The sequence below is a fragment of the Pterocles gutturalis genome, unplaced genomic scaffold (assembly GCF_000699245.1).
Source record: "Pterocles gutturalis isolate BGI_N339 unplaced genomic scaffold, ASM69924v1 scaffold9995, whole genome shotgun sequence".
Lineage (NCBI taxonomy): Eukaryota > Metazoa > Chordata > Aves > Pterocliformes > Pteroclidae > Pterocles > Pterocles gutturalis.
This window is the reverse complement of record NW_010138230.1, coordinates 5,359-18,815: the sequence shown is the minus strand read 5'-3', so window position 1 is coordinate 18,815 and position 13,457 is coordinate 5,359. Positions and strand designations below refer to the sequence as shown.

Sequence of the window (13,457 nt, the reverse complement as noted above, 5' to 3'; positions counted from 1 at the left end):
TGCTGAACCACCCACATCTAACAGACTACTGTTCAGTGTCTAATTCTTCATAAAATGAGGGTTTGGCCCCAAATTAATGAAGAATTAAAAAGTTATTTTACAGTAGCTGTGTGGAAACAAATAGTTCCCAAGTTCTACATGTTGTAGCAAATGATGAATCTGAGATGAGCTGTGATGTGGCATAAGCAAGCCTTGGCTCACTTAGGAATGGGTTTACTATGGAAAACACCTTACATTCATGTACAATTGAGGATGGTTTCCTCCAGCATCTCAAAATGCCATATGGTTTTGTGGACAAACTCATCCTTGTGTAGGATCAACAGCATGTGAAAGACTTCTGGAAACTTGATACAACTGTTTTGAGTAGTCCAGAGTTTAGTGGTCAAAAGAATTCAATACGACTGACAGGTGTTGGCAGCATGAAGAAATGAAATGTAACAAAACCTTTTGCCCTTCATGCCCTGGCAAACTACGCTGCCTGCCTTTCCTCTGTTTCTGTTGTACAAAAGGCACAGTTTCTTGTTGCTCCACTACTGACCTGATTCCCCTCACGTTCATTCAGCAATCATCTAGATGCTAGCAGAATGAAATACAGAAATATATATCTTGAGGTAAGTGGAGCATAGAACACACTGAAGGCACATCGACTTATTTTATTACAGTAGATAAGCCCTTTTGACACAAATAGCATAGCTTGTTTTTTTTAAAACATTTATGCAGATTTTCCGTTGGAAATTTTAAGTGACTTATAACTCTTGTACAAGAATTGGTGCTATTTTGACCTAATATGCAGAGGAGAATTTAAAAAAGCTATTGTTGGTCTGTCTAAATTTTCATCGGTAGACAAAATTCAAAATAATACTGTAAGACCACAAGTTCAGAAGAAAAAGAAAAGACACTAGACCCATAGACTAGCAAGTATTGGGGAACAAAGCATTGGGAGACAAAGAAGAGGAATGCAGGCTTGAAGGGCTAAAAAGTGGAAACAAAAAAATGCCAACGTGAACAAGTCTGATGGGCACCAAACTGAAAAACTCAGCTAGGATATGTGGGATAGTCAGGAAAACAGAAGAAGGCTTCAGGCTAACTACTCCAATTTGAACTCTTACTCATCCACTTGTTTTTCAGAGAAGCTTCCTGAGAGAGGTTTGAATAATAAGCCACCTTCAAACATTCAATTCTGAAGTTCTGTCCTCAGACTGAGGTTAAGGCTGCTAATTTTGTTGGTGTTTTTTTTTTTTTTTTTTTTTTTTTTTTTTTTTTTTTTTTTTTTTTTCAAAACAGACTTTGATCTGCTGTGAAGCAAGCTAAAACTACTGAGTGATGTTTAGCTGTCACTGAATTGGACTGCATATTCATGAATATGGCGTTAAGGCTGAGATTAAGTATGAATAATATTGAGCAAATTACAAAACAAAGCAGGTGTAAGAATTTTAAATTGCTGACCTAAACAAGCACTTTACACATTGATGTACTGAACTGTTCAGCAAGAGAGCCATAATTGTGTTCGATACTGAAATTTAACTAAAGGAAGAGAATATTTCTAATACACCCTTTCAAAAAACTTGTCTCTTGTAAGAGACTTAACGAATTTGGTTAATACAAACGATGTATTAATGCATTCGTGCAGTCCCAGCAAGCCCTTACCAGTTTGGCTAATCCATACACTGGATTAATGCACTTGTGCAGTCCTGGCAAACCCTGAAGTTTGGATAACTTTGCACTGTACTCCCAGAGTTTCCATTTCTGGGATATTTCTGCACCAATGGTGTACGTGTGCCAGTTGAAAATGAGAGACAGGAACAATTATATTGATTGAGACTCTATGACTTATAAAGGCTGAAAGAACTATGCTGCTTAGCCTGGAAAAGAGTAGATTAAGTGTGTATACACTTAGCAGCATTAACACATATGAAAAACCATTATAAAAGGGAAAGAAAATAGACATTTTTCTCCATATTCATCTAGATAGGAAGAAACTAATCAATTTAGTTTTCAAAAGGGAGATTTAAGTTACACTTTAGGAATAACTGTTAAGGGTAATAAAGATCTTTGTCTGCAGGAGCTTGTGGGATCCTAATCAATGTGATTTTTTTTTTTAAAGTTGGCTGTAAACATCTGTAATTACAGATGGTGTGGGTGAATTCTTTATATTCCCTCTTATCCCACATTTCCATGTTTCCTATCACAAAATGCTAAGGACCAGAATTCTGCTAGCATAAACGAGTGCCATTCCACTGATTTAAAAGAATCTGCAGGAAAAAGCATCAGCATGTTTTAGAGAAAATATTCAACATCGGTATCCTACAAAGTTTCTTGGAATGCCTTTTTTTCGCGTGCCATACAGTATAGAAAGTTATTTGCTCCACCTGATTGTAACCGGCATAAAAATAGTTACTTACTTTTCTTCTGGCGTCTGCCTTCTGGAAGCACTCATGCTGTATGAAAGTCACTGCAGAAAGAATCCTAGGTGTGGACTGTGTATTTTCACTCTTCAGTATGCTCACTGCACGCTCCAGAGTCATCTCCCCTTCTGGACTCCTTAAAAGTACAGACAGAAGAAATACAGTGAAGCAAGACTGCAAAAAAATAATCATTTAGCCTGTGAAATTTCTTGTAATACCAGGATTTCTGTATTTTTTCAAGTAATGTTAGCTGTTCTAATAAAATTATTCCTTTTCCAGTAGCAGAAAACATTATAAAAGCTTTAAGAGATACTAATATTCTGGGGAAGAGAAAATAATAAATTGAAGTGTTGCAACTATAAGAGGTTCTGGACAAAGCAAGTCATGTTTTAAGTGATGAAGAACTAAGATCCAAAGAAGTCCCTGACCAAATTAGAGCATGCTTTTTACTGATCATGTTTGTCTTCACGCCTTCCTTCAGCTCGCTTGAATGATAATTGTGTTAGACAACAATATAGAAATCTGGAAAGAGAGGTCACTAGACCCATTTTTTCCCCCAGTAAGCAGAACATAAAACAATTCATGACACAATCAGGTGCATTAGCTCTGGGACAGGTGGTTATGTTCCCCAGCCTTTTTATTTACTTTTAGTTTCAAATACTGTCCAGACAGAGAAATAAAAGGAAAAAAAAAAAGTGGACAGAACTATGAAAATTACATTTATTTTTATTAAAACCAAATAATTTTGTAGAACTAGATTCCAGGCTTGCCAGACAGGGATGAGAGGGAAGTCTGTGAACCACAATGAAACAAATAGTCATTGACAATAACTCCGTGCTTCAGAGCTACCAGAATCAGAGTGGTTCACTCTGTAATAATCTCAGTAAGTACATCTAAAATTAAAAATTTTGATAGCTCTGAGACTGTCTCTATAAGGGACTGGCAAGAGCAAAAGAGCCTGGAAGTCCAGGCTTGCCCAGAATGGGGTGCAGGGGAGCAAGGTAGACAAACTAGGCAGAAATCAGGCAGATTTTTCACATGGAATCTTGCTACAAATGTGTTGAAATCTGATTCTTTTCCCCAAAATATTTACTATGAACTCATGAGCTCTGAGACAAAAATGGATTTTGTTGGAATTTTTCCTGCCAGCTACACTGTAAATCAAGACCTGCTGCTTGCTTTTTCTAGGGCAAAAGACAATTAGTATGGCTGCAAAGACAGCAACAAAATGAAGAACAATTTTGATGCACCTGTTGCAAATGAAATTATACTCCTATACCCTGAGGTTTCCACCTGCCTTCATATTTCCCTTTGGCATAAATCATGTTATTTCTTGCCTTCTCCCCTCCTCTGAGTTAGTGTTCTGAGCAAATACACTGCATCTGTAGGTGCTGAGGCATGCTTGTGCAGGACAGAGATGAAATTAAGGGGACAGTGTGTTGAGGATCTAAATGGAGAGGTTAAATCAAAGTGAAATTAGACAGTACTGTGGTTAGTATCTCTAATGCCCTAGGCTCTGGTCTGGAAATGCTTACAACTTCCAGATTTTCAGAGTTTACTTCAGCCCAGATTTAAAACAAAACAGCTACTAGGTTACTGTAAATTGCAGGTCCGATGTAACAGTCAGCAACCTACTTGAAGATCTTGAACAATGAGTAATGGAAAAAAGCCAGATCATATTTCTTCTTCTTTTTACTCTCTTCTAAGTGGAAGAGAAAATTAGACTTTTTAAGCTTGGGTTTTAGTCAGGTTTCTTAAATCAAAAAGGGTTTTGTGACCAAGTAACATGTGTGCACGTGTGAGCACGCCTACCTGCCTGTTAGTCACCAAGGTAACATCGGAGCCCTTTGACCAAGTTGAGTTGCTTTCTACAGAGCGGCAGACATCTCCCATGTGTTAAATTGTGAGTCACTTCAGTGACTAACACCAGAGAAGGACTCCACTTTCCAGGGTCAAGATTGCTGCATGAGCTAATCCTTCATGGGACACCAGAGAATCTACGCAGGAACTCAGCCTCAGGCCACCAAGGATGTCCCATAGTAGTAAAGGTCCCTCAGCAGTCACTGCAAGGCTGAGATAAACACATGTACAGCCAGCGACCAAATTCCTAAGTATTGGGTGTGTAGATCTGCACTGAGAGTGAGAGCAGCCCACCATCCACCAGAGTTATCCCTTCATGGCTCATAATCCTTCACGTGCACTAGCCAAAAACTTTCTCTCCTGTTGTGCACAGCCATACTAGGGTTGCTCTTCATTGGATAAAAATAACATTCCCTAATGTTTTATCTGACAGTAATAAAGGATTAAATATAATCTTTGACCCTCAATGGTATTCATAAAGTTGCAGCACCCTAACTCCCATCAAAATAGAATTTGATGCAATTATTCCACCCTACCCTCAAAGCATTTACAAGCAAACTGAATAGCCACATAACTGATTAGCAGGAGTAATGACAACAAACGAATGGACATCCAGGCAATGGTTGTTAAACAGAACAATGATTGGACAAGTCCTGACTTCATCTTAATTGCCAGAATATAACATTTTTGAGATACACTGTGTTGTCTAAAAATTTTGTGACAGCTCTCAGCACATTTAGAGGTCAGATTCTGTAAGCAGATGTTTCTAAGACAGCTTCAGGTTGAATGTCTCTCTTTTCCAAGCCCTTGATACGATGATGCTTTTAACTGCTTCACTTTACCAGAAGATACAGAGATAGCATCTCTATACTCTGATTGCTCGACTTTGATTTCATAGCATGATCTAATTCTTCTACAGAAAGGTTGAAAATGCTTTTATATACATTTCAAATACTATACACAGTCCACTACTTCTCTTTAACCTTACACAACTATTTTATATCCTCTTAATTAACCTTGGAAAGACCTAAAGTGCGATTTGTGTAAAAACCCTCAAATTTCTGTAAAAATCAAATTACTCAGAAAACAGGCTTATCTTCCCCCCCCCCTTCCATAATAAACATAATTAAGAGAGCAACAGGTAAAGGAGCAATATATCAGATAAGGCAAATTTAAAACGAAGGAGAATGGGAAATGACAAGAAAAGTGAAAGTCTCTACTAACTTCTTGAACTGAATCAAAACCATTCTAAGACTTCTCAGTCTTCATTGAGCAACCTGGACTAGTGGAAGGTGTCCCTGCCCATGGCAGGGGGGTTGGAACTTGATGACCTTTAAGGTCCTTTCCAACCCAAACCGTTCTGTGATTCTGTGGTTGCTCAAAGTCTTATCCAGCCTGGCCTTGAACACCTCCAGGGATGGGGCATCCACAGCTCTTCCGGACAACCTGTTCCAGTGTCTCACCACCTTCACAGTAAAATATTTCCTCCTAATATCCAATATAAACCAGAAGAAATTACTATACTACTGGTGGAATGAGGGACTTAAGTGAAATATCTCTGATTTGACAGCAGTATATACCCCAAAGCAAAATGTCATCTATTACGGTTTTTAATATGTAATTCTACATTAAGCTGTGCAGTAGCTAGAGGTGGATGAACCAAAATGCACCACAGCTAAAACAGGACTTCTGCATCAAGCCCTTCCAGTGACGAGAATTACAAGGCGAGTTATTAAATCTGTATTTTAAATGTCTGAAAACAGTAATAATGTATGTGGACATCATACACACATTATATAAGCATATGTAACAAATCCAGACTTCAGTTAGCTGAAATGGCTATAGTGTCTTCCTCATCATTTAAGAACCTAGTGACCTAAATCTCTTGTGGAATTGTATCTTACATGCTGCTTCTCGCCATCCTCTTCACTAATACATTTTACAGAGGCTTTTTAAAAATTTGGGTAGAATAAAGAGCTCCTCACTCCCCCAGGAACCTAGGTATGAAACTAAAGGATACTTGGAACCTAGGATATTTGAAAATCTAAACAAGAGATGTTAAAATAAATTAAATAGTCAGAAGTGGTGAGATAAATGAGACCTGTAAACATCTGCAAAAAGAACTTTAGAGGTTTCTCAGCACTTCCAATTGCCTTCCTCTGTAATTTCCAGCAATAACTGAGCTTAAAACCTGGCACTTAAAGAATTAAGCTGTCAGAAAGATTTCCATTCAGTCACAAAACTTCCACCTGGAGTTCAGCATGGTCTCAAGTAACCCACTTGCACGATGACCAAAGATAGATGTGTACATCTGCAGGTATGAAAAACACTTTGGCTCATGTTTATGCAGGCAGACAACCAGACTCCAGTGTCTACACCTCCCAAAGAAGAACCAAAATTGCTCCTACAGAAAATTAAATATCAAAATTCCTGGTTGTGGCTCAACAATGCACTCAAGAATGTGCTTAAAATTAAGTAAATTATTAAGCCAATGGGATATATACCTATTCATAAATTGTCTTACTGAGAAACAAAGTCCTCCCAAGTACCTATTTTCAACATCACTACTCCAAAATCTTTAGCTGTTGTGAGCTCTCAGCTGTTTTTTTTTCTGGACTTACTTGCTATAAAGACTGAGTACTTAAGAGTCACATCATTAATATCACATCTCTTTACTCCCGCATCACCCAGAGGGGAAAATTTCTGTCCAGATCAGATGTGGGCACAAGACTGTATATGTCTGTAAATTTAGTCATAACACACAACGTGAAGTTGATGACAGAAAATACCTGACCTGTACATAGCAGTGCTATCAGATGATGCCTTATCTCACACAGTAGCAAATTTAGAAAAAGAAGAAAGGTGGCCTTCAGAAAAATGAACTTGACAGCTACACCGTTATGGAAAAAGAGACACTTCTTAATAACACTGTGCAGTTAACATATGATTAACTTACATAAGAAAACTTGGGATCCTATTTGGATTGTGAAACAACAGAAACCACAGTAAACAGTGCAAGTAACTATGTCTTGTTTACCAAGTGGTTTGTTCTGTTTGTTGAACCTTAAAAGCTCTGGAAACATTCTGAATTATTCTAAAATGAAAAAAAATATTCACTCCTGAGGGGAATTTCAGAACTGGTAAATTTTTTCTTTTAGAAATGGAACTAATTTTGGGGGGAAAAAGTAATTTTGGAAAAAAAAAAATAAAAAGACTGCTTCTAAGATTCTAAACAATTTTCCTGAAGTCTGGGGGCAGCTTTGGGAATTTCTGCCATGGAGCTAGCAGGGCTTCAAATTAAGACAGTGTCCTTAGAGCACATAGGATCTCATGGCAGTGAGAAGCTCTGGGGTCCTGAGATTCAGAGCAGTTTATATTTATTCTAGGGATGGATGGTGCTACACAGCTAAGATAAATTTCTGCCTGTGTTTTAACTGAAGTTTATCAAAACTAAAAAGTTTCCTTGAAACCATGAAAGATTTTTAACTGGAAATTGTCAATCTGCCAAAAGCTGCTACACTGTTTCTAATCTATTCTCGTGAGAACCAGTGCTGAAATCAGATGGTCTCTTATGAGCAAAAAATTTGCCAATACATTAGTGTATATTGTGCCTTAGGTTGGAAATGACTCAGTGACTACTTCATGTCTCCTTATAAAATTGATTAACTCTTGGCAAAAGGGGTCCCAAACCTGAGCAGGAGGTGTTGACCCTGCAGTACGTACATATACATACATTTTTTTCTCCCTTTCCTCTGTTGCACTGGAAGTGGATTTTTAAAAGCAAATCTACCTTCTGCATCCTCTGCACTGACATTTCTTGCATTGTGTTGGCTGCTGAACCATAAGCTGTCGGTTTATTTTCTCTTTTTAAACAAACAGGTTCCTTTCAGCTGTGACACCCCAGAACCAAAGCAGGTCCTGTGTTGTGCTTACCCCAGTTGAGATCCGTTGACGGTGACTTGTTCACTCTGCAGGAAACCATTTCTCCCTGCTGCTGCCATAGCAGCTGTCAATGGCATCCTCTTCCCATCTGTTTCGGCAGTGACACTGGTTACTGAAGCTGGCTGGGAAGCTTCCCTCCTGGTCTGTGTGCTTCTGAAAGTAGTTTGGTACCAGCTGGACCTTAAAGATTGCCTGTTCTGAGACCCTGAACGGGAAGCAATTGGTGATCTCACTTGTCCCATCGCACTGCCTGAGGTCAGGTAGTTCTCTTTCTCCAAAAGGTTGGTCATACTGCGACTGTTACCTGCTCGATGGTACAGAGGTACAGTGGGGCTGGGGTAGACACCATCAAGGATGGCATCATTAACAGCCCCCATGTGGGAGTGTCTCTTGAAAGAGCGTCCCCTGTTCACCGAATCACGAAGAGTGTAACCAACAATTTCAGACCGAGCGTATCTTGGTGGGACAGTTCCGCCAGATCTCCTGGTATCTCCATGCCTCAGGGAGAATCCAGTTGACATCCCTCCATCATAGTGAAAATCATCAGATACATATGCCAATCTTTCAGGACCTCGTTGGGGTGAAACCTCTAGTCTCTTCAGAGGCTGTCTTTGAGCTCTTGCTTCCATTGTATTGTAAGTAATCCTTGTCCCCCAGCCATTTGTATAAGAGGCTGGTGAGGCCACCTGCTTGAGGGTGCATAAAAGAACAAAAGTCACAGTAAGATTTACTATTAATAGCAAAGAAACTGAACCAAAAAAGTAAAGATAAAAACTCTAAGGTCTGCTATCAGAATCAGCACCCAAAACTGTAATTTAGATGGGATTCTGCAACACTTCTTTGTATCTGCCTAATGAAGGCAGGAAGAAGTATGGTCTAAACACCAGGACGCAAAGTCTAAGCATCTAGTCTTCTGTCATCAACTTGAAATAGGTGTGTAAATCAATTATGCCTGGTAGCGAACAGTCTTCTAACTAATGGAGATCGTAGATTCAGTTTGAAACTCCTTGGGGATTAACACCTACATCTGCTACTAAAATTAAATTCAAGGCTGTCCAATAGATAGAAAAAATTAATCAGTCAGATACTAAAATAATATACTAAAGCGTCTGCATATTGCTATTAACCTTGTTATTATATGGTTATTTAGCCCTCCTGTTCACTTTGTGGTAGGATCTAGTAAAAAGAGATAGTCAAAATTACCATTTAATCATCTCAATGGTTTCCCTAATTGTACAGTTGCAATTTAAGATTATTTTTCTTTTCCTGTCCCTAATGGGCATGGACAGTAATGGATCATCACCTTGTTTTACAATTTTATTTTCTAAACTCAACAAACGCACTTCCTTCAGCCTTTCTTTGTAGGATGTTATCTCCAAGACTCTTACTGATTAGGTGCCATTTGAGGCCTGTCCATTTTTTCTACCTCTTTCTTATTCTCTAAATTGGACATCATACTCTATTCAAGACATTCCAGAATTAAATCAACTTGGGAGACCACCTGGCCTTGAAATAGAGTCATGGCCCAATTTTTTAAAAAATTGGTAAGCATAGTGCCAGCCAGCCATAATTCAAAGCTCCATATATTCTATTTCCATGTTGTACAAAAGTTTTGTAATATTAAAGATATTTTTAAAGGTAAACTGAGAAGCTTACACACATTATTAATTGAAGGGACAGTGCTTAGCAGATAGTGGCCAGACTGAACTCAATTTCATTGTTGAGAAGTGAGGGTGATAATTGACTCACAAAACGAGTAAAGGTTGCTGAACCAGTAAGCTGAGGCAAGGATCATTGGATATACCTGTTTATTCTACAGAAGCTATGCAAGGATATATTTATCTTTTGTTTGGGAACAAGGAAATTAATGCTTTTGTGAAATACTAGACCTTGTGGCTTTTTCTGGCTTTGACACAGGACAAATAGTCTCTCTCTCTCTCTCTTTTTGTTAAATTCTTTATTTTTTTTTCCCTGCTGTCTGGAACACTGTAGTATTTTCTTGTGGTTCCTATGTCAACTCCAGTTTTCCTCTTGTTCTCTCTTCTAGAAATAAGAGATTCACATCAAATATTATAGACTGGATGATAGGTGAGAACAGAGGATAGGAGGAGAGAGAAGGAAATGTATTAAAGTAATTGGTTCTAACTCTACCCATAGAAACCTGTCTTCATTAACTGGCCAGAAGCTGGGCTATTTCCTTCAACAAGAATAAGCCATTCCTGAGTAACCTAAAATTAAGAAAGAATTGGCCCCTAGGTATACAGCTATTTATGAAATAAATATTTCTGTTCCCAAGCTGAGTTGGTTTCACTTTACTAATGTTGATCATGAAGCAGCACTGCTATTGAGCTATGTGTCAATTTCCAAGTCCTATGATTGTTCCCTCAAATAGGTTCATACCAGTTATGAGCTGTATCAGAAACCCTGCAGAAAACCAAACATTTATCTTAGCATTCAGGTCATGAACTCAAGAAAAGTTGGTCAAAATAACAAGTGAATTTGTGATTGGACAGTTTAGAAACACCACTGTATTACAAAGACTGTACAAAATTCTTGTAATGCTAAAACAGGTTACAACAGGATTATTTTAAAAGATAAGAAACACTCCACCTGTCATCATGAAACTAAAGCAATCTGTTTTCCAGTGGTTTTGGATGCTTAATTCTCTAACCTCTTTCACCACATTCCCAGCTCCTACCCATGTCATTCATTACCCTGTGGGATCACTGGATGTCTAGCAGCCTCCAACTGTTCAGCTGGGTGAGTGGCAGTGTGGCCTCCGGACGCTTTGAGCTACCGATGTGCTGACTGACCTGCTGGCTGGTGGGATGGATAAAGATCTGACTTGTCACAGCCTTTGCCTGAGTGGAGTGTCAATATGTTTTTTCTTTTTCTACCCCAATGCCAGTTCTCACAAAACCAACAGGATTGCAGAGAGCACATCTGTATGACTGAGCTGAATGTAGCCATTGGGCTCAGAAGTCACCAGAAGGGGGAAAAACATTCACAAATCTCAGTTGTAAAAACCTCTTTTTCTAGAAATCAGGCTTTAAAAAGCAAACAAGTGAGCAAGCAAACCTTGAAACACCATCTACCTCCTATTATTTGTGGTAAAATAATGGACAAATTAGGTATGTGATATTATATTTATTTCTTTTTGTTGTCTTCTTTTCCTCACCTGGTTTGACTGATAATATGAGAAACTGTAGGGAGTTCTTGGTGCAAAATCATTTTCAGTAACTCCCATGTTATAGACACGCTCTGGAACACTGGATGCACGGTGCAAACTGCCTGTAAACAAAGACTAATATTAGTAAGGTTTTAACTAAACATTATATTGTTATAAGGGGTGATTTACAGTGTAAATAATGGAAAGAGGTTTGCATTCAGTGCATCACATTCAAAATATGGCTAAACAAATCTTTGAGGACACAAGCCATATTCTCAGTTTCCTATTTATTTCAGTTAAGACATATTTTTAACTTTTAGAAGTCTTGTTCATGTAGCTATTTAATGAAAAAAGTTTTAACACAGCAAGTTGGTATTTTAAATATCCCAGATAATGACAGATTATTAAACACTGAAAAATGGTATCACTGAACAGCTACTAAGAACACTTGTTTTCTATTGTAACCACTTCGAATATATATGCATGGTTTACATTAGAGGCTGACTATACATGCACAGTACACAAGAAATTAAAATATTGCAGCTGTAGATTGGAGGTGAGAAACATGGGTTGATTTGTATAAGCTCTGCTACTGTGCACCCTAGAGATGCAATTTTCACAATGCACCACTGTAAATAAATAGCATACACTGAATATACACTGTTTATTTCATAGTCATCTTGCTCATCTGCTGATGTTTCTTCTCCCTTAGGTGCTATTTTAGCAATAATATGTTGGAGCAAGTAATGCTTCACTAATGTCAGTGCTTCACCCAAAGACCACAGAGTCCATGAACATATTCCATGGTTTATTGTTTAATGACACTTCAAATCTGCACCTGAAAGGTTCACTGATCCTACAAATAATGTAGAGGATCCTCAGTGTATCTGCTCTGATTCTTTCTTACCATCACTCAGGTCAGAAAATAGAACAGTGCATTGTGATTATTTCTTTCATTAAAATTGCATTTTTTTTAAATTAAAGCAAAAAAACCCCAAACAAGCCAAAAGCTTACTGATACAATCCATTTTCAAAGAAAAAGTGCTTCTGTTAATAGGTTTTTTAAAGCAACAGATACTGCTGAAATAATTGATCATGAGATTCCCATGTTACTATGAGAATCTGCATACAGGAATATAAATAACAGGTTATAACAGACAGGTTTAAAGAGGTGAAACAGAAGTTGAAACTAAGATATACCGCAAATGAATCATAAATGGGGCCCAGTGTGTGCTGCAGAAGTTTAGGCTGAACAGATAACAGTGGTCAATAAAGAACTGAATTGGCAGATATTACCTGAGATACTACAGTAAAGAAAGCTAAAGAACCAATCATTAACTTGGTCAAACTGATGAAGTCTCCACTTGTAAAAATAGTAGGAGTCACATGCCCATGGGAATTCAGGCGTCAAAAGCACGCGGGCAAGTGCCTGCTGGGATTTTTGAAGCACCCAGTGTATGTGTGCTAAATAGGTGAGGCTTTCAGGTCGTGCAGTTAGATTCCGGGTTTCATTAGATGCATGCTGGTATCCCTAGGAACTCCAGTACTCCTGTATCTTTGATCCTTAGTGCCTGCTGTTAGTAAACGGCTTGACAAGAATGAAAATAAACAAGAACTCATGTAACAAGAATAATTTATGAATGATTCTCACTAGCACATAGCCACCTGGATAAGTCCAAATTTGTGTATAATATAGCATAATATAACACAATATAATAGCAGACTGCAATAATTTGATGCGTAATTCAATCATACTTTGCAGTTACTTTGCTTATTTAATCATACTTTCCAATTCTTTCATTTTAGCCGTGTGAGACAGATTTAAACATGTATTTGCTGATTTGTTAAGACACATTCACAGTAACTTTGCGTCATAAGAGTGGAATGATTCAGCTTGGTCAAACTCATGATTTGGATTGTAATAATTCCTTTGTGACATTACAAGGTTGCCATAGCCCAAGGGTTATCCAAGTACATGAAAAAGTAGTAACAGGAAACTGTTGTTTTATACTGCAATAAATTCCTGCCAATGTACAGTGATATCCAAAATCTACAAATTCTAATAAATCTCTCATTTGTGT

The 13,457-nt window shown here is 38.0% G+C and overlaps 1 protein-coding gene across 1 annotated transcript in view; it reads right to left on the bottom strand.

Annotated features, from left to right (window-relative positions):
* Positions 1–11,505, bottom strand: part of PKP2 (plakophilin 2) — a 39,019-nt gene extending 27,514 nt beyond the window's left edge. The window contains exons 1-3 of the mRNA XM_010082910.1: positions 11,386–11,505; positions 8,199–8,893; positions 2,403–2,541 (exon numbers count right to left, since the gene is read on the bottom strand). Of these exons, the coding sequence (XP_010081212.1) occupies positions 2,403–2,541; positions 8,199–8,893; positions 11,386–11,454 (903 nt within the window). The 5' untranslated portion in view covers positions 11,455–11,505. The remainder of the gene's footprint in view (positions 1–2,402; positions 2,542–8,198; positions 8,894–11,385) is intronic.
* Between the last annotated feature and the right edge of the window lie 1,952 nt (positions 11,506–13,457).